Source organism: Xiphias gladius, chromosome 21 (assembly GCF_016859285.1).
Source record: "Xiphias gladius isolate SHS-SW01 ecotype Sanya breed wild chromosome 21, ASM1685928v1, whole genome shotgun sequence".
NCBI lineage: Eukaryota > Metazoa > Chordata > Actinopteri > Istiophoriformes > Xiphiidae > Xiphias > Xiphias gladius.
In genome coordinates, this window is record NC_053420.1 from 27,659,134 (window position 1) to 27,681,858 (window position 22,725).

General features: G+C 39.1%; 1 protein-coding gene across 1 annotated transcript in view; it reads left to right on the forward strand.

The window, feature by feature from the left end:
• Nucleotides 1-22,725, forward strand: part of cntn4 (contactin 4) — a 155,254-nt gene that overhangs the window by 99,440 nt on the left and 33,089 nt on the right. The window contains exons 6-11 of the mRNA XM_040159083.1: nucleotides 2,953-3,156; nucleotides 6,696-6,798; nucleotides 8,303-8,487; nucleotides 13,490-13,629; nucleotides 18,390-18,519; nucleotides 19,402-19,552. Of these exons, the coding sequence (XP_040015017.1) occupies nucleotides 2,953-3,156; nucleotides 6,696-6,798; nucleotides 8,303-8,487; nucleotides 13,490-13,629; nucleotides 18,390-18,519; nucleotides 19,402-19,552 (913 nt within the window). The remainder of the gene's footprint in view (nucleotides 1-2,952; nucleotides 3,157-6,695; nucleotides 6,799-8,302; nucleotides 8,488-13,489; nucleotides 13,630-18,389; nucleotides 18,520-19,401; nucleotides 19,553-22,725) is intronic.

Sequence of the window (22,725 nt, forward strand, 5' to 3'; positions counted from 1 at the left end):
CATGCTGTGATAAATGGCCAAGCAGCTAGGGGAGGAGAATGGTTGGGATCCTCCTTGACTGTTTTGTTTAATTGCTAGTCTGCTAACAAGTGGTAGGGTTTGATTAAGCTCAGCAGGAAAATAGCATGTGTCTGTCAGTTAGACTGGCTACAAAACTCTAGAGCAGCAGATTATGTCACAACATTCAGATTTGATGAGTCGACATCCATAATGTGACGTACTCATCCAGGAGTAGATCTCATATGAATGAGCCTGACCTACAGAGGACCATTAGTGAGCTACTGCATCCAATTCATTCAACACAGCTACTGAAAGACAAACAGAGGCATGTCAAATTGATCTGAAAACATCGGTATTTCTCTCACTTTTCATAATTTCTCAAAATGGCAGGACACCAGGAGAGAGCTCTTAGAGCTCTTTGTTTTTTCTTCTTTTTTTTTTGATGCCGTAGCAATGCTGTTCTGCAATCATTTCTGCGCCACAGTTCTGATTTCTCTGTGGAGCTCATGGGAGATGATGCCTGCGGTTGAATAATAATACAGGTACTTGTGAACGTGATGATGTAGTGATTTTAAAGGGCGGTTTATGAATGGAACTTTGAAATTACTATATTGTGTTGTTAATGTCCCTCATTTTTCGCAATTTTCTGCTGAGAATTTGTTTCAGTTTAAACACGGGTTCACTTGTAAATTGGATTATTGACCAGGTTTATGAAGTCCGATACTTACTTAATTTCATCTACTGTAACAGTCAGTCATTAATTAGTATTAAAAAGTAATTAAATGATTATAATTACTTTACCAAATCATCAATAATGCTCTAAGTCATTGATTTATATGATTTCTTCTCTTTCTTAAAAGCATCACATGATGCCAACCTGGAAGCCTAATGAACTAGATAGCTGAATGAACTGAGTCTTCTGTCTTGATTGGTTTCTTACCAAAACTGTACAAAGTGGAGAAGCATTCAAATGAGCTCAGGTAGCCTTCATTTCACACCTTTTCTGAAGCCATTCAAAAGGTTGTGTAGAACACATACCACTGATGTCAATAAATTAAGAAATTTAGAAAGAAAAAAATTTTGAATGAAGGAAAGAAAGAAAGAAATCCTTTGGTACCTGGATCTCAAGTCTTCAAAATGTGTGTTTTGCTCATTTTGAAATACTCCAACACAATTTAGTGATGCTGGGGAAAGGCTGACATTTAAACTCCGACAATGTTCATTGATTTTAGCAGTCTGACAGGTACTTGCCAAAATGATGCCTCACTTCCTGTTAGTGATAAGTCACAGCTTTGGTTGGTTTCATAACAGTGTGTCTGAACAACTCCATTCAAATTGTGAAAGTTTGAAACAGAAAAATGGGACTTATTTAGATTATGAGAGGTACTTAAAATTCACTAGAGTATCATAATTGTGAATCAATCAAGGATAGTGATTGTGGGTTTAAATGTGTTCCATTCTTTGTATAGATCATATGCTATCTGCTTAAGAGCATCAGGTCCCCATGTGCACTTATAACATGTAATGGATATTAAATATTTTGCAATTTACATAATGGTAAGATTCAAGGAACTAATAAGGAACAGATCAGGAACTAATATGTACCAGGACTTCCTGAATAATTCTGAAAAAGGGATTAAATAGAAGATAATGATTAGATAGTTGAGAACAAGCTGCTGGATATCATTTGGAAGAACAGTATCTGATTATAAGTTGCTTAATATAGTATCGATGAGGCTTCCTACTAACCAGATAATGCATATAATGAATCATTCCCGATTAACTCCAAACCAGCTGCTTAATTGCGCATAACCAATAACTAATGATTACTTTGTTATGTGTATATGAATCATACTGACTTTATTACTGGGGCACATTATTACTTCTTTATTGTATTTAAATTATGAAGGAAGAAAAAACAGATAGAGAATTTGGCTTTTTGAAGAAATAAACTCAAGGCAAATATAGAAAAAAAAAAAATCCAGATTACTCAAAGATCCAGCTGCAACAAAAATATTCAGTCTACAAAGTATCAGCCATGTTTTTTTTAAAAGCATTAGTTTAGCTGTGAAGTGAGTAGCAATAGCTTAGCATTGAGTTAAGGTAGTTTTAAATTGTTAGCCGCACTCATTGTCTCAATGTTGAAAAGCTTGAAGCTTCTTGACAAGCTGTTGTTCATGAAGTTTGGAGAAAACAAGGAGGACATCATGTCATCTGTGAGTGATGGTGCTAACTAGCTTTAACCTGCCAGTTGCCACAACAAAATGCTATATCAGTTTGCCTGTTAGCTGGCTAGCATGTGGTGTGGCTGTGTTAGATAATGATGTGATAATGACATATGTAATTATTTGTGTAAATGTGCCCTCAATTTATTCATTCACTGGTTAATTAAGTAATTTATTATGAATGCTAGCTATTTTACCGGTGGTTAGCATGTTGCCATGATTTTATCTGAGGGCACATGAAAACGGCAGTCTTTTGTCATATCCTTGAGCCAGAACAATTTAACAATTTATTTACTTGTTATTCATTAATTAGCAATTTGTTACATTATTTCTATTGTATCGGTTCATTAACTACTCAAGATTTTATGTACCTTATTGTGAAGTTTTACCAATGCTTTTTTTTGTTGTGGTCTTTGTTAGATACTCTCTGTTGTTGATTGTAGTTATTTTCCTGGGTAACTGTAATTAGTCATGACAACACATACCCCAGTATCTCCCAAATCCCTTGTTGTGTATGCATTCACATGAAAAATGGTAATTTAAAGTGAGTGTAGATAACACATTTGTTTTTAACCTATCACGGATCTTGTCATCAATTTTCACCTTAGCATGATATAGATTTATCACCATTTTCGCTATCCTTGGGAGGTCTAAGACTCATCACACACCATACAACCAAAATGGTTCCATTTAAATGAAGATTTCTCTTTCTCTTCTTTATCCATAGATCTTATATTTTCCTGGATCTTTAATGAATACCCGACATTTGTGAAGCAGGATACTCGTCGCTTCATCTCACAGGAGACGGGGAATCTGTACATTGCCAAAGTGGAGCCTTCAGATGTTGGCAACTACACCTGTGTGGTGACCAACTCTGTCACAAAGACTCGAGTCCAGGGTCCACCCACTCCACTAGTGCTCCGGATTGATGGTGAGCCCTGCTTTTGAATACACTAACTGCACTAACAACATGTAAAGATTATCAACCACAGCAAGTAAAACTGCTGGCTAGTTAGTTGAGAAGTTTTGTTCAGGTTAACGGGGCTGCATATCATACTGGTAATCATCATAAATGAATCTGCTAATGAGATCATGCTGTCATTTGGCCATTTCTTTGAATGCAAATGTCTCTTAATTTTACTGAATTGGCTCAATCAAGTCGATGTTTTTCCAGATGGTTTCCCTTATCCAAATGTGAAATGTGTTACAGTATCTGTTTAATCTGTATTTGCACACAGCCAGTTCTCCATTAGAGCTCCATGTGTGGTAATAGGAAGATTTGTCAGCACCTCTACTGTAGTAGAGTTTTTTATGCGAACAAAAATGTCTTCTTACCCCTTTCGTCCTGGTTTGGATGGTGTTTTTCTTCCGTTTTTCCCTCATGGATTCATTTGTACTAAAAAATGCAGCTCATCCATTCTGTACCAGGATCTCTTGGGATAATTTAATACAGCAGTGCTGAAAATTAGTAGCAGTCCTGGTCATGACAAACAAAAAGCCAAACTTGTTTCATTGGTACCTGAAAGTAGGACAAGTAGTTTCAAGGAATACAAATGAAATTCAAAGGTTAATGATGTCATTGTGCGCTAATTTCAGCATGCTCTTTAACATGTGGATCTGATGCTTAAGGATGGCCTTTTCAAGGCACTCCAGAGTAAAGGTCAATGTCAGCAACTAATCTAATTGTAGCCTTCTGTCCCAGAAGCGTATCTAATGTAATGCAGTAAAAGAAATATGAAGCTAAATGTAATTTTCACTAGGAATGTCCTTTATGACATTAATGTGGGTTTTTATCATTAATTATAGCTGATCTGATGTAACAGGATACATATAACTCTTGTCAAACAGCTTTGTTAGGCTTTCTTATTGGAAACTATGGACTATTAGTATTAGTGGTAATGCCTTATTTAAAGCCCCTATTTAGCATTTATTAGCAGTATATAATCACTTAATAAATTTTTTAATTCCCAATAATGTACTTATTTCTAATATTTTCATCAACAATTAAAACCCATGAAACATCCCTTACTGGAGTAATACAAGTCTTTACATTGTGTTATAACGCAATCATGATTTATATATTTGTTCATATCACTCACAGGCAGGTTTTAAAATGTTTATAAATGTTTTTAAAACTCATGAGGACATTTTATTATTTAGGATCACATCTATGGTGAACTATAGTGATTCTGGATTTCTGAGGCAGATCCTGTACCTGTACCTATATCAATATTTGAAAGTTTAAAAAAAATGTATTTGACATGTATTAGCCAATATTAACAAATACATATACACACAATATCAATTTTTCCTTCCTTAAATTCATTCATTAAAGATTTGCGACCAAGGTATGTTCTAAGGGGAAAATAAAATTTGCAAATTTCTTGTTACTGCCAACATTTACACCAGTACCAATATAACTGTGACAAACTAATATTGGCTGATATATTAGTCAATATTCGCTTTTCACTTTTAACCGATTTATTGTTTGGACTGTAATCACAACTTTGCTAAATTATGTTATCTACCATTCATTTATTGTTTTGTATGTTATGGGTGCTTCACAGGAGGAGTTAAAAGGGCAAAATGTTCTCACTTCCAACTCATCACATACGGATGCTTGGTCAGGGCCCCTGCGGTGTCATTTTTCAATGTGCAGGGTACACAACAGCATGACTGAAGCGCTTACATCTGCTTACAACCACATTATAGTGTCTTAATAATTGTTATACTGCTTACAAATGATAATACGGAAGGTTGAGTGTTTACCAAAATTAGGATTACTGTTAGTGTAATACCAGTAGTGGTAGTAGTATTAATAGTGTTCTGTGTATACTTGAAGAATCAAATGTTAGCACAGGAAGCAATACAAAAATTGCAAAACAATATGCTAGGATCACAAGATTTTCCCCAGTTAACTTTTAAATGTAATTGCGTAGCTTTGCTGTAGTAATATAGGGCTCAGCTCGCAATTTTGTGCACTACAGGCAACTCAGTATCAAAATAAAAAGACAGGATGAGGTAGTTTTCAGGGGAATTAGCTGACATACTTCAAATTATAACCTATGTATCTGACAATAGAGCAGTAGCCAGTTGACTAAAAGTTCTAGGGATACCACATATAGTTTAAAGAAAAAACAGTGAGTTGGGTTGTAATGGTTGAAATGCTTTTACCATTCCACAGTAATAATAATATATAGCAGTTAACTTAAGAAGGGGGTTGTATTCCCTGAAAATAAATTCTCAAAGAGACGGGATTGTGAATAGCTGGTGTGATATTTTATTTTTTCGAGCAATTCCAGAACATTTCTCTTCCCTGCTTCCCTCCTCTCTTTTTTCATTATACCTTTATTTCATCGTGGCGGCGGTACAGGCAGCAAAATGTCAGCCCTACCTCACAGTCATGGGGGCTCAAGTTGAGAGGGGGCAGGCAGGGACAACAGGTTTCCCCCTACAAAAGGTTATGGTATGAGACAATTACCCCTCCACTTCCACCTGTCTGCTTTAACATGGGTGATGGTGCTGTGGTTACATTCCAGCATGAGACAGTTGTGATAATGATCTGAATTAGCTTTCACAGTCACTCAGGGAGCCATCCTGATAACACATGCCTCACCAAATCAACCAGATGAAATTGGCCTGTTTCCTCCATCTCTGGAGCTATTTGTGCAACGCAGCCCTGAATTACAGCAATAGGGCAAAACCCATTGTTACACCGTGGTGCATGAGAGTGGCTTAAAAAAATCACATTGTGCACCCAAGGCTCAGAACTGGCACAGTTAGGACAAACGAAGTTTACCCAATTACAGATTTATTGATACGATTTACCTTAGTGTCACTTACAGTAAGGAGAAGAAGACAGTAGCCTACACGTGCCTTTCTTGTGATGGTAGAAAGTCTAGTCTTGATTTATGAATAGGTCTCTAGAATACCAGAGAGCCCACATTCCTGTCTTCTCCTTTATCCAGAGAATTTTAGCATGCACAGCAGCAATATTATAATCCACCAGAGCTGCTTCAACGACAGTGAATGGGATGCTTTGTAGACACAGTGGCAGTACCCAGGGGGATTTTATGGACCCATTTTCTGGTTCACAGCTGTTAGCACTACAACAAGATGAAACTCATCTGGATGTAAAAGCTCAAACAGGGTATGAATTCTCAAAGTTGTTTTTTCCATTCAACATCAGGGTGTTGCATGTCCACTGGAGAGCTGTTTTGCCTTCTTTTTGTCATTATTTTCAATGGGAGAGCATTCTGTGACAGTGCCGAGAGCAGAGCATTTCTGCTGTTCAGATTGCACAGCGTTGGAATTTGAAAAACATTTCAGCTTATAGAAAAAAGACAGCAGTACTTGAAAAGGGTTTTCAGTAGTTGTGTAGCAACAGCAGAAGCCACAACTTGAGTTTTTTTAACTTAAATTAAAAATACAAGTTTTTTTTGCACAAATACATTTGCATTTCTCTTTCAGGTGTGATGGGTGAATATGAGCCAAAGATCGAAGTTCAGTTTCCAGAGGTTGTTCATGTTGCCAAAGGATCCACTGTAAAGCTGGAATGCTTCGCTCTGGGAAAGTAAGCCCACCTTTAGTCAGAGTCAACACACTGAATAGCATATAAAAGAAAAATATTACTAGAGAAGCGCTGGGATATTATTTGTAGCAAGGTTGCACATCTAAGAAATTAGAGGGCACTTTTTGTGCTGTGGTACAAGACTTGGTAACATGCCTAAAGTTAGAATACTGAACTGGTTTACTGTACGCCATGGAGTGTGAGGTAATTTTTTACAGATTTACATTCACCAGAGAATGAAACCTTTTAATTACCTCCACCAAGGAGGTTACATGGTCGCCCTTGTTTGTTTATTTGTTTTTCCGTTTGTTTGTTATTTTGTCAGAAGGAAATACTGAAAAAAATACAGAAGCAATTTGCTCCAAACTTGGTGGAGGGATGGGGTATGGCCAAGGGAAGAACCCACTAAGACCCAGATCATTTAATTTATAATTTTGAATTTTTTCCTCTGAGGTCTGGTGTATGTTGTTTGACATTGGCCTCGGCAGAGATATGGGTCTCTACTGCGCGCATTTTTCACTTTTACATGTTATCGGCCCCTTAAACTTTCTCGCCGAATCAGAACTGTCTTTAGTGCAGTATGTTTATGCATACAGGGAATTTGATTGTGGTTCCTTGTGGTTCTAATATAGTTACATGCACTTCCAAGAACAAAGGATAACAATATAGAATAACTCTTGCCTATATACAGAGCAAACTTACTGTAAACAGGGACACAAATAGTACAAGGGTGTGTGGGAGAACAGAGTGCTGGAATACATACAGAAATGTAATGTATTGTAATGTAATAATTTACTTTATGCATGCCAGAGGTGGATTATGTACAGTATATGTATGTCTGTCTAAAGTTTCTGCAGCCAGCTTAGTTTTAAATTTCATATACAGTACATTCTGTGTATTATATATATATACTATACTATCATGGAATGACAGAGGAATAGGTTCTGCATATTTATGGGCTAAAAAATAAATGTCTCGCTCCTCAGTCTGCTCTTGTATTAAATATTAAAGATCAGTTACACAATTTAAGGTTAAGATAAGCACCTTGGCCACCTACCTTGCAAATTTAGGCAAATCTGAAACATTAAATCTATTATTTTTTAGGGGCTGTGAGTAATATTAGGTTCTATGTGTATACATATTGTGGTAATTAAGGGATTTTATGCTTATTTAAATGACAATCTGCTAATAATTGGGTTTGACATGTTTCACCATCTAAAGATTTTGCAGTGCAAATTCAGCACTAATTTAGGTGTGAAGACATGTCTTGTTAATGTATTAAAAGTTAACTTTTGGCAGATTTGTTATAATTTCTTGTCTTTTAAACAATGATTAATAGATATCTAAAATCTTAAGTGTATTTGAGTTTGTATAACTCAGGATTTTCTGCACAAACCGCACTTTCATTTTTCTTCTTGTGGCAGATTTCGTCCACTTATGAGCAATAAGTCATTCTCAAAAATTGAAAGCTGTGACCTCACAGGGTTAAACTTCTCCATTCTCACAGCCCAGTACCTTCTATAAACTGGAGGAGAGTGGACGGGGTGCCCTTCCCCAGGAAAGTGGACATGAGGAAAGCCAGCGGCGTCCTGGAAATCCCATATTTCCAGCAGGAGGACGCCGGCACGTACGAGTGTGTGGCCGAGAACTCCAGGGGAATGAACACAGTGAAAGGGAAGCTCTCTTTCTACGGTAGGTGATCCTGTCATGCATGAATATTTTGTCAGCGTGCACCACATCTGTCAGACTTGCTCAGACTGAGAGGCAGCAAAAGCAGACACAACTGGTCTGATAAAGCCGTCAGTGGCAATCAGCGGAGGCTCGTGTGGCTTACATGAGGAGGGAGGCTTGTTTTAACAGCACATCAAAATGATTAAAGGCTGTCAGCCATGATGCCTCTAATATTTTGATCCAGATTAAAAGGAGTGATGCGGATGAGGCTGAGCCCTTGGATTCGACCTTGTTGATGAGCCTTGTATTGGGTTCCACCAGATGGCATCATGAATGAAATCCAACTTGACAGGAGATCAAAGCTGTTAAATGTACTATACATAGACTAGTGGCACATATGTCAGGGACATAATCAGCAACGCAGCATCTGGATCGTCAGGAAGGGGGTTAGTAAATTGACTCATTGTTGCTGATAGTGGTGATTAGCGTCACACCTACTGAGTTCAGATACTAGAAGTCATGACAACCCCTGACTGGAATGTGCAGACCATTTCATTCCAAAGTTAAACCTCCATAATCAGAAAAATTATCAGCTCTTACAAAATGACAGATAGTGCACATTTACATACAGGAGTTTCCCCCCTGAATGGGTCTTTTATAAACTACCTATACTTACTATACAAATTCTCAAAATAAATTGTTGTGACTAATCTTCAAGTTTTAGTTTTACGTGATTTCGTTGTTCTTAAAGACTCCCCATTAAGAAACACCCATAGGCTATTAAGACCATAGGAATAAATTATATTACACGCTGTTTTTCTACATTTTCTACATTATTTATGTTCACTTACAATGTAAGTAATGTAATCTATTACACAAGTTGGTTATATGTATCCAACACAAGAAACAATTAGTGAATATTTTCTACGTTTCATTTATATGTATAAAAAATAGGATTTGGCCCCAGTAATATTTAAATGGAATTAGTTCTGGAAATATTTTTGGAAAGGCAAATTTATTTGCATAGCACCTCTCAGCAACAAGGTAATTCAAAGTTCTGTACATAAGACATATAGGACATTATATAAAAGAAACACAGGGCAATATAAGAATACATATAAATAGGATTTACAGTCTATGCAACTTTTAGCGAGACCATAGAATGTCTTATATTCCATACCAGTTAAGACCAGTTAGTAATTCTAAGCAGGTTTCGCATATGTTGTGTGTGTGTGTGTGTGTGTAGAAAAGTGACAAAATAACATTTAATCCAAACAGTCCTCGAACCCTTGGTTTTTGGTTGTGCTATCAGTGTATACTATTCCCCAACAATGAAATGCACAAAAGGAAATTGAGGATTCATTCAGAGCTGGACTAAAATTAAAACTAATTACGGATGGTGATGGAACAGCTCCAAGAAAACCTTACAAAACCAAAAGTAAGTAATGTTTTACGTTTTGGGGAAAAAGTCGCAATTTGATTGATATCTCACGGCACGAGTATTATATCATTTGTATACTTGTTTATTAACTGAATGTACTGTAAATAAATTAGTAGTATGGAATTGAGACACAGACCAAGTATCTGAAGCCAGAATAAGAATTAGTCAGAATTAGTGGCGCAAAAGATTCATGGTTTTAACAACTTTTCAAAATTAGATTGAGGCTTATATTATGAATCCTATAAGTCTTTCCGTATAAATATTAAAAAGTTGGCAAACCTCTCTGACCTTACAAGTTTAACTCAGCTATATATATTATGATATACAATAATGATATGGGCATGAATTAATGTAAAAATAATGACATTCCATTTATATTTTAATAATATTTTCACTAGGATATTTCTTCTCTGTTCAGGTTTGCCAGGCTGTTAACTTGTGCTCTGAACAACCTATGGACTTTCCTCCCACTTCGACTGCTCTCTCTGTTTTCTTCCTTCAAGTCATGCTGTGTCAGCTGTCAGAAATAATGCATTTGGGGCATTAAACAATTTGTCATTATTAACAACAGCCCTGGAAGTTCCTAGCCTCGTTCAGTATAACAGCCCCAGGAGCACGTAAAGGCTTGAGACCTACCAAGGCTTGATTTGTCCTTTTGAGCTGCTTGTCCCCTCTCATGTTTGTGTGTTTCATGTGTTTTGTCAGTCTTTCTCTGTCTCCTGCTGTCTGCAGCCAAGTGATAAAAATCAGTAATCTTATTTTGAACTCCCTTTGAATTAAGCCTTTGAGACATTCGTCAGCAGTGAAGGCCTATGGGGGGGGTCGATAAGGGTATCTCGTGTACATCCAAGCAAGCTCCAGCGGTAGGAGAGCTGGGCTTTGTGTTATACAGGATGAAATGAAGGTGTTACTTTGTGGTGGCACTATGGTCATTGCTAAAACATTCTCACTTTTCATGTCAATTGTAATATATACACCGATATACACCGAACGTGTTTTGAGTTTTCTTTTGATTGGTCTGCATATAAAGGAGCTGTACTTCATATTTACAATAGTGCTTTTAATAATCATAAAACATTAAAGGTATTGACTGAAATGAGATTTCATTAACTGTACCTGTAGGCCTTAGAATCATATTTGTGGTTTTAAGCTCGAGGTGTAATTAGATTCATTATATCTTAATGCAAAAGAAGTTCTTGGGTGCATTTAGCAACCATCTTTCTCCCTATTTGTCATAAATCTCTGTATTGGAGGGAGTTTTCAACTAAATTCAAGCCGAAGACGTTTTTTTGTTCATTTTCCATAATTGAAAGAACAGCTTTATAAAGAAATGGCCGTTTACCTGCTTGCTGATGTTGATATTACTCACAGGGAGAGCACACGGATCAGCCCGAACATTTAAACCGGTAACTGGATTTAACGGTGTGGCTGATCGGTGTAAATGCAAGCTCTGACAGGTTAGTTTCCCTGTTGTATGCACATTTGTGCACCTGCAGACTTTCCGCTGCATTATCTCATTGTGATTTCACTGATAAGGCAAATTCCCATCGTTCTTCTGCTTTGGCCACTCGACGTTTGGCCTGATTGTGTGCGCGCTCTGCCCCGTGCAGGCAGAAATTGGCTGCCTGCTTTCATTTGGTGAGCGTTGACTGAGAGTCAATACGTTCGCAGTGGGTGAGGGATAGAGTGAGGGACCCTGACAGTGAGGAGAAAAAAAAACAACAACAACAACAACAATGCGGTCTTGAAAGGTGCAGTGGGTGGGGCAGCTCAGCCAGGCTCTGATGGAGGATTGCGGTAACATGAATGGATGTGATGCTAAATGACTGGTGATGGTGGAGTCTTACAGAGTAACTTTCTGCCACCTTTTCCGTGTCCAAACATGCGCATAAAGGCACATACCAGAGAATTCAAGTGTAGACGCTGATTACAAGGCTTACATTGACTGAAAAATGCCTTTCTGAATATATGGATTGTGTATTTCCTTGAATTTTGTAGAGAATACACTTATATAAAGACAGCGTTGGTGTAGATGTTACATCAAACAGATGGAGAATAAATGTCTCCTCTCTTCAGCGGGATCAGAAGATCTTTCTGCAGCTTTCGGTCATAGGAAATTGTAACCCTTTTTACTGTCTGCACAGATAGCAGGAGCACAGCCTCCATACAAGCTAAATGTTAATTACCTCAGCCAACCTTGTGCAGCAGCTTCGGCTGCCAAGCCGTGATCTTAGAGACCTATAGTACGCCACATGATCCACTGTACAGGACTCTGACATAATACACAAGACCACACAAATACCCCCCTGTGGTCCCTACATCCACCTCTTTTTATCAGTCGTCTCTCCTTTTTTCTGCACACCCACATATGCACACGCTCCTGCTCACACCTCGACTACATGCTGAAGTTGTAATGCACAGAGATAGCGCGGGCATACATTTGCTGTTATTGAATTTCTTGCCGTGTTCTCCTGTTTTACTCGAAGGCAAAATACTGTATAGCAGAAGCCAATTAGAGCAGGATTTGTACTGTTACTGAAAGGCCTCCACAAAGGTCAGTCCTTGAGAGTGGCATTAGGTGAGGTCTGTGGAATGGAAAAGTGCGGTCAGCCATTACTCTTGTCCTGTCACTGGCCTTGTGTGATATAGGATGATAATAGCTTGACCTACACATCATCCAGAACGTACAAAGCATTGCACAGAGAGCTTTACAGATCTAGTTTTATGTACCACTTTTTTTGGCTTAATCATTAACCTTGAGTTACTTGCATGACACAGCAAGAATCAATTCTCCTCCTGTATAGTTGTGCCATCTTGTACTCCGATTGTATTTAAGGGAGGGTTTTTATGGCACCAACAGCCACCCTTATGTACAGTGTATGGATCATTTTTGTTCTAGTAAAAGTGCACTGAGAAACTGGAAGAAACCATGAAAGCAACAAAAAGCAATAAATGTGGGATTCAAAGTCCTGTCACTAAAACTCACCACAGAGGACTGGAAGCAACAGTAACTCCTAAATTAATTGATTTGTCTTTTAATACATGGACTAACACAAGAAGGCAACTAAATTTAATGTCATTTTCTGTTTTTATATACATTTTTATCAATCTATAAAACGACACATTGTGGATAACTTGGATGGGCTAGTGCCTGCAGTCTTCCTCTTACACTGCATGCGGCCCAAAAAACCTCCAGCAATAAGATAGCACTATCTGTGAGTATCCTGTCAGGCAAAATTCAGGGCTTAAAAGTACGTAAAGCACTTGTTAGTATGTTAAGCACCTGTTACTGGCCATAAGGCTTAACTGCTGTGAGCACATGGTAATAATTGAAGGCAACTCGGATAAGCATATAAACATTTTTAACAACTTGTCTCTTTCATCTGGGACCTGACAGCTGGGCAGTCAGAGGACTCTGTCTAGTGATTTTATTGACTTAATCAGACTTCAACTGTAAAATCAAGGACTTTGAATCCCAGTGAAAATTATGCCCTTGCTAATTTATCATTTCCGAAACAGCCACATTATTTTGTCTTTACAGAACAATTCTCTAGTTCACTCTCACATTTTCAACGTTTCCAGCCCCTCCTCATCTCATTGAGAAACCCCAAGACGTGCAGAAGCTCATTGATGACTCGTTGGTGTGGGAGTGTAAAGCCACAGGGAAGCCAAAGCCTTCTTACAGGTGGATGAAAAATGGAGAGAACCTGGAGTCTGCTGAGGTGAGACCTGCTAAGCACGAGCATGTCTTTTGAACTAAAGATAAAGATCTGCGTCCAATGTTAGACGTACGACAGCGGCTTTGGCACAGATGTTTCTTGTATACTCACCGCTGCTGAATGAAGAATGTGAGCAACCATGTACTTGTATGATCAAAGCTTTATTGTGCTGCTTGTTCAAGCTTTACTTACTAATTACCACACATTATCATCTTCTTCATTACAACACAGTGCCTCCTGTGCTACAATACATTATGCTTAAAGGAATTAGACTGTGTCTACTGTGCGTTGCTGTGCTCACTACAGACTAAACTGAAAAGGCCAAGTATTTCATGCTAGTCTGGAGAGCACAGTGATGTAATAGCAACCCTAATCTTCTGTTAAATCTCTCCTTGCTGAGTGTGGTTATTAATCCTGTGAAACCAAAAACAAAAAAGTAAGAATCTCTATATAAAGACTTACTTGTGTTTTAGCTCTCTGCTCCCTCTGAATTCCCATCACAGGTACTACGATGTGTATATTATGACTCCGTACATCCTACTTGTACATCTAACTTTAACTGAACTCTGTTCTGTTCTATTCCTTCATTAAATTTGATTAATATTTTGGAAGCAAGGTTGTTTGGAAAAGATTGATTGGACACTCAGCCACAGCTTGCACCTGATTGCATCGTTATGCAAAAGAGGTGACAAACGCACCAGGGGTCATCGATTAGTACTTGAAAGTTATACATGTCGTTTGACTGAACCCAGTCTGCCATTATATTAGTAGAGGCAAGACTCTGCACAGAAAAGCCTCTTTCTCATACTAAACAGATTTGACTTGCTATCAGGGAAGAATAGTCAACAGTCTCTTTAGCCACTGGCAAGGTAGTTTCAATGGACAGGCAGTTTGTCAAATATATTAAATATTGGAGGCATCCTAGTATATAGTACATCATCAAATTTCTTTTGTTTTGAAACCTATGAATAAATAAATTCAAATGAAAGCACAACTGCTTTAAAAATATCCTCAAAAATTGGTGAAACTACCAACACACCACACCACACTCAGCCATCTTGATTCATAGGATGTATGATTTAAAGGGGCTGTATGTAAGTCTTGGCTATTGCTACATAGCAAACATTAGCATTACAGGAAATGTTGCGAGCTCAGCATCAAACTGTATTCCTTTAGTTGCCAAGAGCTGTCCCCAGTGGTAGAAAGCAACACGAATGTTAACACTTGTTTTCCTTCTATTTTTATCACTTATTCTTCTACTGAAGTTAGCAAAATGACCAAATAACCCAGGCCTGTCTCACTTTCCGATAGCGAATCACTGTAGCGTCCAGTCTGCCCTCAGTCTGAGAGGGTGAAGAAGTAGCGCTGTGCAGAGGGCGTATTATAACCTCCTGCCTTGTAAACGCAACGATGGCTTAATCTCTTGGCAAGCGACAATCACCACCACCGGCTACAAGCAAGAAACCAGTGTCAGAAAAAACCTAGATTTAGTCCCTTTAAAGTGGCAATCTTGAAGATTCAGTCCTAGTTGATTTTGCAACACCTGTAGTTTCTGGTGGTAACAGCAAGTGCAGTTTAATGCAGATCAAAGAATTCTGGGGGCAGCAAAACAAACTATTGTCATTTTAATAAAGAAGTCAGGCAATAATTGGCCTTTTTCCATCATTCTGTAAGCAACTACGATCTGGTTTTATGCTTCACATGGCCTGAGTCTGTGAGGTGTGCAGCCTGTCGCCTGCAGCTCTTCATCTCACAGCTCGCTATGGCTGCTCCTTCTTCTTCCATTACTCCCTGCAATATTTCACACTGACCCGCTGTCCAGAAATGCTGGAAATGGCCGTGGTCTTGTTTTGTAGACTAATTTTTAATGAACGATAGCGGTAAGTGCTAGACTCACCGACAAACACATTGCAGTTCCTGTGACTACTTCATAATAAAAGTCAACTGGTGTTTCACCAGTGAAATGCTTTTAATGTGAAGCTGCAGCAGTAAGAAATGTTTGGTTTGCATTAGCAGTAACCTAATGCACCTTTTTCTCTGGGAATGTCGCCACAGACACCAAGTTCATAATACTGCAAATGTATAAATATTGTAATACTTTCATCAGTGGGACACTTAACAGACATTTATTTAAATGAAAATCTTTGAGATTGCCACTTTAAGGTGATAATGGCTGTGTTGATTTTTGTGCAGCAGATTTCCCGTTAACACAGACATAATAAATGGATATTTTCAGAATGCCTGGGTGAATGGATTAATCAGCAAAGGTGTTACGTTGTCTGAAATGCCACCATTAAACACAGTGGCTTAATGAGTGGAAGAGGGAAAGGTCAATGATGTAAGGAACAGTGGGGAGAGGATGCATCATTTGTTGTTATTTATTAGTCTATCAATTGAGACCTTTCTGATTATGTAGTTCACTGGAACTTATTTCCGCTGACAGTTTTCTAACTTTGAGCAACAGAAATACAGCAATCAATCTGTAAAAATAACATAAGCATAAGTTATCTTTTTTTGGAAAAATTGACTACACAGTGAAGTACATTTCTAGGGGTCATGATATATAAAGCTGAGTATATGCGCATTCAATAATTCAGTGTCAGCTTCAGTGGCACCCCAACTATTTCTAGTGTTTCACTCTAATAATAGTAACTTGCATACTGCTTTTGCAGTTATTGGGTTTTAGGTTGGATAGACAGTGAAGATGCTACTGTTTTCTACCAGCACGACTATTTCCAAGGCAGCCCTTACTGATTATGAGACTAATGGTGTTGCTTTTTTATTAAGACCCTATGTTAAAATAGCAATAGTTTATTGGAATGCTTTGTTTCTTGTGGCTTTTCTCATCTTGAGGACTTCTCTCTCTGCTGCTTTGACAATGGCTGCAGGATTAAGTGGCTGTGCAATTAAAGGGAAACTCCAGCGTGAAACAGGATTTAGTCCATTTGAAGAAGTAGGGGACCACCATACAGATGGCTTACTGTAGTGTACTTGAACTGAGGTTATCCTGTTAAGACTCTTATGTCAAAGCCTTTGAATTTCAAGAATGAATGATGAAATTTTAGTGACGTCCACTACATTCTGGATAGAGGAGGGCAGGTGGTTTGAATTTCCTGCCTTTCCCAATTATTTAAGCTCAAGTGGAGCAAACAGGCTGAGCTTTTGTTCTTGCTATTGCAAAGCCATAGTTGTGCTGAGTTCATGTCTACTCGTAGTTCTTTCTTACTCAGGCATTTACAGTAAATTAATCAAACACAGTATCTGTCAATAGAATTAGATTTCTTTCACAGTTCTACTCCGGCCAGCACCAATAAATACTTGTTGTTAAACCCTGTAGTGAAATTTTCCTTTCATTATTTATGAGATCAAAATTAAAAGCAAGTTCATGACACATCTTTGCATTTGAAGAGGAGAAATAAAAAGATTATTTTCCACCTTTTCCTTAAACCCCTAGTAGTGGATGATATTTTTATGATGCTGCATTTTAAAATGTAGCTTGTTTAAATTTTACAGCTGCTTTGCATCATTCTCATAAAGGCTTCCAGTAATTAGTCATTTTGAGGAACATACTGTAGCTGTAGACAGCAATCAGACTCAAGAAACTCACTTTTCTAAACCATAAAAGTAATTTTCTTCATGCCAGCCATTGTTTTGCATGTTTTTGCAGTTTTATATCAAATGATTCAACCCAGTGTTGTTGGGAAATGACATTGCCAATCATTTTCATTCAGCATAAGGCATACAGATGGTCCCCCCAGGTCCCTGCATGAAAAACTGCTGATTTGAGAGGAACGTCATGCTTAATTAATAGCAGCCGTAAACGGGAGTGCTTTCCATGCACAGACTGATATACGCCACCATTTGCCTCCCTTGCCAGCAGGGATATTCGTCCCTGCACATCCAGAGCTTCCGAGCGTTATGGAAATTCAGGCACAACCTGCTCAAACACAGGATTAGTTTGTGATCTGTCACTGAGGACAGTCTCTCTTTTCATGTGACACTACCCTAATCCCCCGCGATTGGAGTTCAGGCCACTGAGACACCCCTATGGAAATGGGCTCTAATGACATTATGGGTGAGCCTCAGGAGATGAAGGGAATGAGGTGGCAGAACCTGACACAGCCGCATAGAGATGTATGAAAACTGCTCAAGGATTTAATACTTTAGTGAATGAGTTGAGTGAGAACCAAAGTTCAGAGAGATAAACGTGTATTGAGGATTAAATGTGCAACTGATGCACTGATCCAACTGAGCTTTTAGTTCATCAGGCCCAGCTGTCCTTAAATAGATCTTAATTTGATGGCTCAGTGGCAAGCAAGATTTCCCCCGCAGGCAGGCAAAAACGATTGTCCAAGCAGATGAAGAGGAGATACAGCATGACCATGTACACAGCACTTAGTATGTATAGGGCATTCCTATCAGAAAAGCAATTTTCACAATGCAGTATACCTCAGATGTTACGATATTCCTTCCCCCCTCTTATTCCTCCCTTCTGCTGAAGGGGAAACAGGCCCTGTGGTGCAGTCAGAGATATAAATAGGGCATGGTTTTATTTCACTCTCATAAACATGCAGATTGATTAGGGTCATTTTCTGCTAGCCTGCCTCCATCCACCCAAGCCTTTCCCTCCATTAGTGATGAAAACCTAGATTTATTGCCACGTCTGTCACTTCCAGACCATAATTCAATGGCCCACTGGCTGGCTGTTTTTATGTAGATGAGCACAGGAAATAAGGCAAAGGCATGTGTCTCTGTGTCCATAGGAGCGCATACAGGTCGCCAACGGGGCGTTGTCAATCAGTCGCTTGACCCTGTCCGACACAGGAATGTACCAGTGTGTGGCTGGGAATAAACACGGCGAGGTCTACTCCAACGCAGAGCTCCGAGTTATAGGTAAGACACCGGCTGTGTATGCATGCGTGTGTCTGTGTGCACACACATGCGTGCGTATGTGCGCTGGCATGGGGACCTGCGCGCAAGCATACATTTGTCTGTATCTGTTTTCAAGTTTGCTCCTCGGCTCAATACTGCTGGATGACCCCCGGCCTCTCTGTTATTGGCCACTAATTGAAAAGCATTAATTACAAGACGAATGCGTCCGGCTGACAGTGATGTATGCCAGAGCTGCTCTGTTCACCAGCCTCGCCCATCTGCCCTGTCAAGCCTGTCACTCTCCACTCTGGCCTGGCAGCAGCTCTCGTTCACTGTTCAACCTCCAACATGTCTCATCCTGATCATGTCACTGACTGGAATCGGGCTCAGTACGGCCGCGTGTACTGCTCAAACACAAGGGGGGGGGGGTTTGAGAAGAGAACGTCAGGGGCAGTATCAGACGGCCGCACACCATTTTGAAAACGGCACACATTTTTAAAGTAGTTTCTAGTTAAGGAAAGTTGTTTTGCTGGAATGATCACTTGGTGGAAAACCGAGGAACAAAATATTTCCCTCTCTGCTGTGAAAATGCGAAAAGACTCACATGCAGCCTAGCCGAAAACAATAATAAAGTTACATCGATCTCTCTAGGTCCTCAACATCAGTTGCGGGAATTACTATTTAGCTTTCAGATGACTAATTATTCAGACTGTACAGAATGTAATTTAGTGTCTGTGATTTATCCATGGCAATTATGCAGTGTATTTATGATCCTATTTTGAGTTTTTAACATTTGGAAAATGAGATCAATTTATTATCAGAGAAATAATCAGAGATAATTTGGAGGAAAAAAGATGTGAGGCTTTTACAAACACTGACTTTAATATTCTGCTCTTGTCTCAGCTGTTGCCCCAGATTTCTCTCACAATCAGCTGAGAAGCCAGACTCTGGTGAAGGTAGGAGGAGACGTGCTCATCGAGTGCAAGCCTAAGATGTCTCCTTGGGGTGTGATCTCTTGGCGGAAGGGCAGCGAACCACTCCGAGAAAGTAACAGGTAACACGAAATCTAAACATTTTTATCCCACTGTGAGGAAAGTTGGACTTTGCCCTGCATGTGCTCTGATTATTTTTAGTTACAGGTACAGGTCCCTGCAGATTGTGTTCATGTGTATTAATACAGACACATCTTATGCTGAACAACACTTGCTCCATCCAGATGTAACGTCTTGTTCACATTTGAATGCGCAATAATATGTATGTCACCTCTAATGTGACGTTGCCCCCAGCTGGTTGCGGTATTGGACAATACGCTCATATGATATTAAAAAAATATCAATCATTAGTGCATTAGAGCATTTTCTTTGATGATGTCTTTAGGGTTTGATGATGTCATCAGTTAGTTTCGCTTTGGCTTAAGACTCAAAATGTATTAATTCATTAAAAAGAAAGTCTGTTCAACAAAGTGGAGGTGTGTTTTGAAAGGAGAGGGCAGAGAGAGTCTAATGTAAGTCACCATCAGACTGCATTATTGGAAATGTAGGATGTAGTGTTTCTGGAGCTTGACCCATATTAGAGACTAGAAGTCCAGATAACGTGGCCTCCGCTTGTTCAAATGTAACTATTCCTTTTTTTTTCTGAAGTAAGTTTTATTAAAAATGAGCGTGTGAAACGTTGAATTCACTGCAATATGACATATTGTAAAATCAGTAACAGGTTGTACTGACAACAGACTTAAAATTTTTCACTTTATCGGTTGCACAGTTGCAAAAGAAATGTGCACAAGTAGATATTGTTTTGTTGTTCCATCAGAGTTGTCATCAATAGATCATTTACTTCTCGACTTACAGAATTTGAATTTGTAATGAGATGATAGGTTCCGTTTGATCTGTCTATTCCTCACATATTTAGGGCTTTGAGAATTTTTTAAAAATTCCAAACTACTTTATCAAGGTACACCAGAAGGCCCCAGTCACTGTGGCATATTTTATTGCTGTATGTCCGTAGAGAGATTTTGATGCAGTCCTCAGATGTGGTGAGAACACTCACAGATCTGCTAAGAGGAAAAGCAGTATGAAGCCTAACTGAGTAATGGCTAAAGGGGGTTTGCCGTGTTTTATCTCCAGCTCTTTAGTGGTGGCCAAACAGACCAGCTGCTGAGTAAATCCAAAGTGCTAATCAAGTACTTTTCACCTCAGCGGGGATGATAAAGGCTTCAGAAATCAAATTATTCAACTTCAGACACATTTCCAAGGTTCTGCAGCACAGAGGGCAATCTTAGCATCCTGCCATGTTAGACCCCTGCGATGTTATGTGTATTACATGCGAGAACTTTTGCCGGTGTTTGTGCATGTGGTCTGAATGAAGTGTGAAGTCTGGCCCGGTAGCCTCATTGCACAGAGGGGTCACCAATTGGGTGTCACCACTCTAGCATGACTCCGCTCTGACAGCAGGCCTGTGTGCACAGTGTCTTGCCAGGCTTTGCATATATACAAAGCAGTGTTGTTGCTTGTCAAACAAAGTGGGTCGGTGAATTTGCATAGTGGTTTCACTGTCGGTGCCCTTCACTCGCCCTGTGGCACTTCCATCACACATCTCAACCTCTCAGCACCTGGACCATTTCAAATTCTGTTGCTTTGAATTCATAGTTTAGATGGATTTTACATTTATCTTTGGTGTGACATGAATTGACGCCCTTGTGAACTGATAAATGAAACGGCTGGGTTTGTACTAGTGTTAAATAGATGCTTTGTGATGCTTTGTTTCCCTGAAATTCTATCACCACATGTACTTGTCCTTCAGTGTCCTCACTTATTCGTAATTATAAATCACATAATGACCAACTGCTGTGATAAATAATGAATGATTCAAGATTTAAATCATTTAACTGTTATTAATGAAATACTTGTGAATAATTAAGATCAGGGAATTCTTGTTGTTGCAGCTGTAACTGAAAGATAGATTTACTATGGCCATTTAGTTTAGAGTATCGTGGTTATGGGCAATTAGTAGATGGATTTCTTTAACACTGTCTTTATTGTGGTAGTTTTTGAAAGTATGTGTGATGTTCAGAAATATGTTTTAATGCTTTTACTGCAAATAAATGACTGACACTTAGCTCTGGCTACCTGTGCTGCTGCTCCAAAATTGAGAAGAAAGACGTACAGATTTGAAATTACAATTCAACAGTCCCAGCTTTATTACATTATTGAAAGGATTTTTTTTTATTTATTCATGTATGTTGCCATGATGCTGGACTGTATTGCCAGCTACTAAGTGGAGTGTCAGTTTACAGAGCTTGAAAACACATGCCAGAGCCTTTAATGTTCTCATTACAGCTCCCTCTTACTCTCTTTTCCGTGACATACGCACAAACACACTTGTGCTGTATGCCACACAGTAAAAATGTTCAGCATCTGTTGTGATAATCATTAGAACAGTTGTCTTTTTAACGGCTGCCCGCTAATAGCTGTCCTGCCTGTAGGTCGACTACTGCATTTACTCTTTTCCTGTTTAGTCTTATCCTGGTCTTTTTTTGGAAAAATCACGAGACTTTACTGAAAGCATTGCACTGACGCAAATGAGCGAAAATGATGGAACAAATAACGTCTTGGTTTCACACATCAGCTGTGCGATTGGCACAAGTGCTATATATCTTGTTAGTTCATTTTATTCATGTTTTTCTTTATAGATGAAGTCCAGATAAATGACTGGTGTTTGTATGCATGCACAGTCTGTCTATGCACGCATTTCTGAGCAGGTCGGTTTGGTTATGCGCCCGTACAGAAAGGCGCAAAATCGAAAGACGTAGCTGTGAACCCCTTTTGTTGAAGATTAATTGCTTTAATTGCGTTAGCGCTCCTCAGTGGCTTCGGCAGAAAGGGAACTAGTGTCACCAGCTGAGTAATCCATCTTCATAGCAGCAGCCCCCTTTTTTCTGCAGCAGACCAGTGGAGGGAGGGGATGTCTTATCTACCCCAGACAACCCTGCAGGGACGAGGTTTAGATGACATCAGCTGGAACAAAGCAGCTGAGAGCGCAGAGCAGAGCAGATCTTGCTGATGAGTTTGTAAGTGGGCCGTGTCCGCCGTGGAGAGCAGCCTAAAAAACACGCTATTTCAATATGTCACTGGCAGGAAGAAATCAAGTTTGTTAGGTTGCTCACACCAGATGCACTCAATCAACTGTCCTCTGACGTCGGGACGTTGCCCCCTCATTTCTTAAATACTC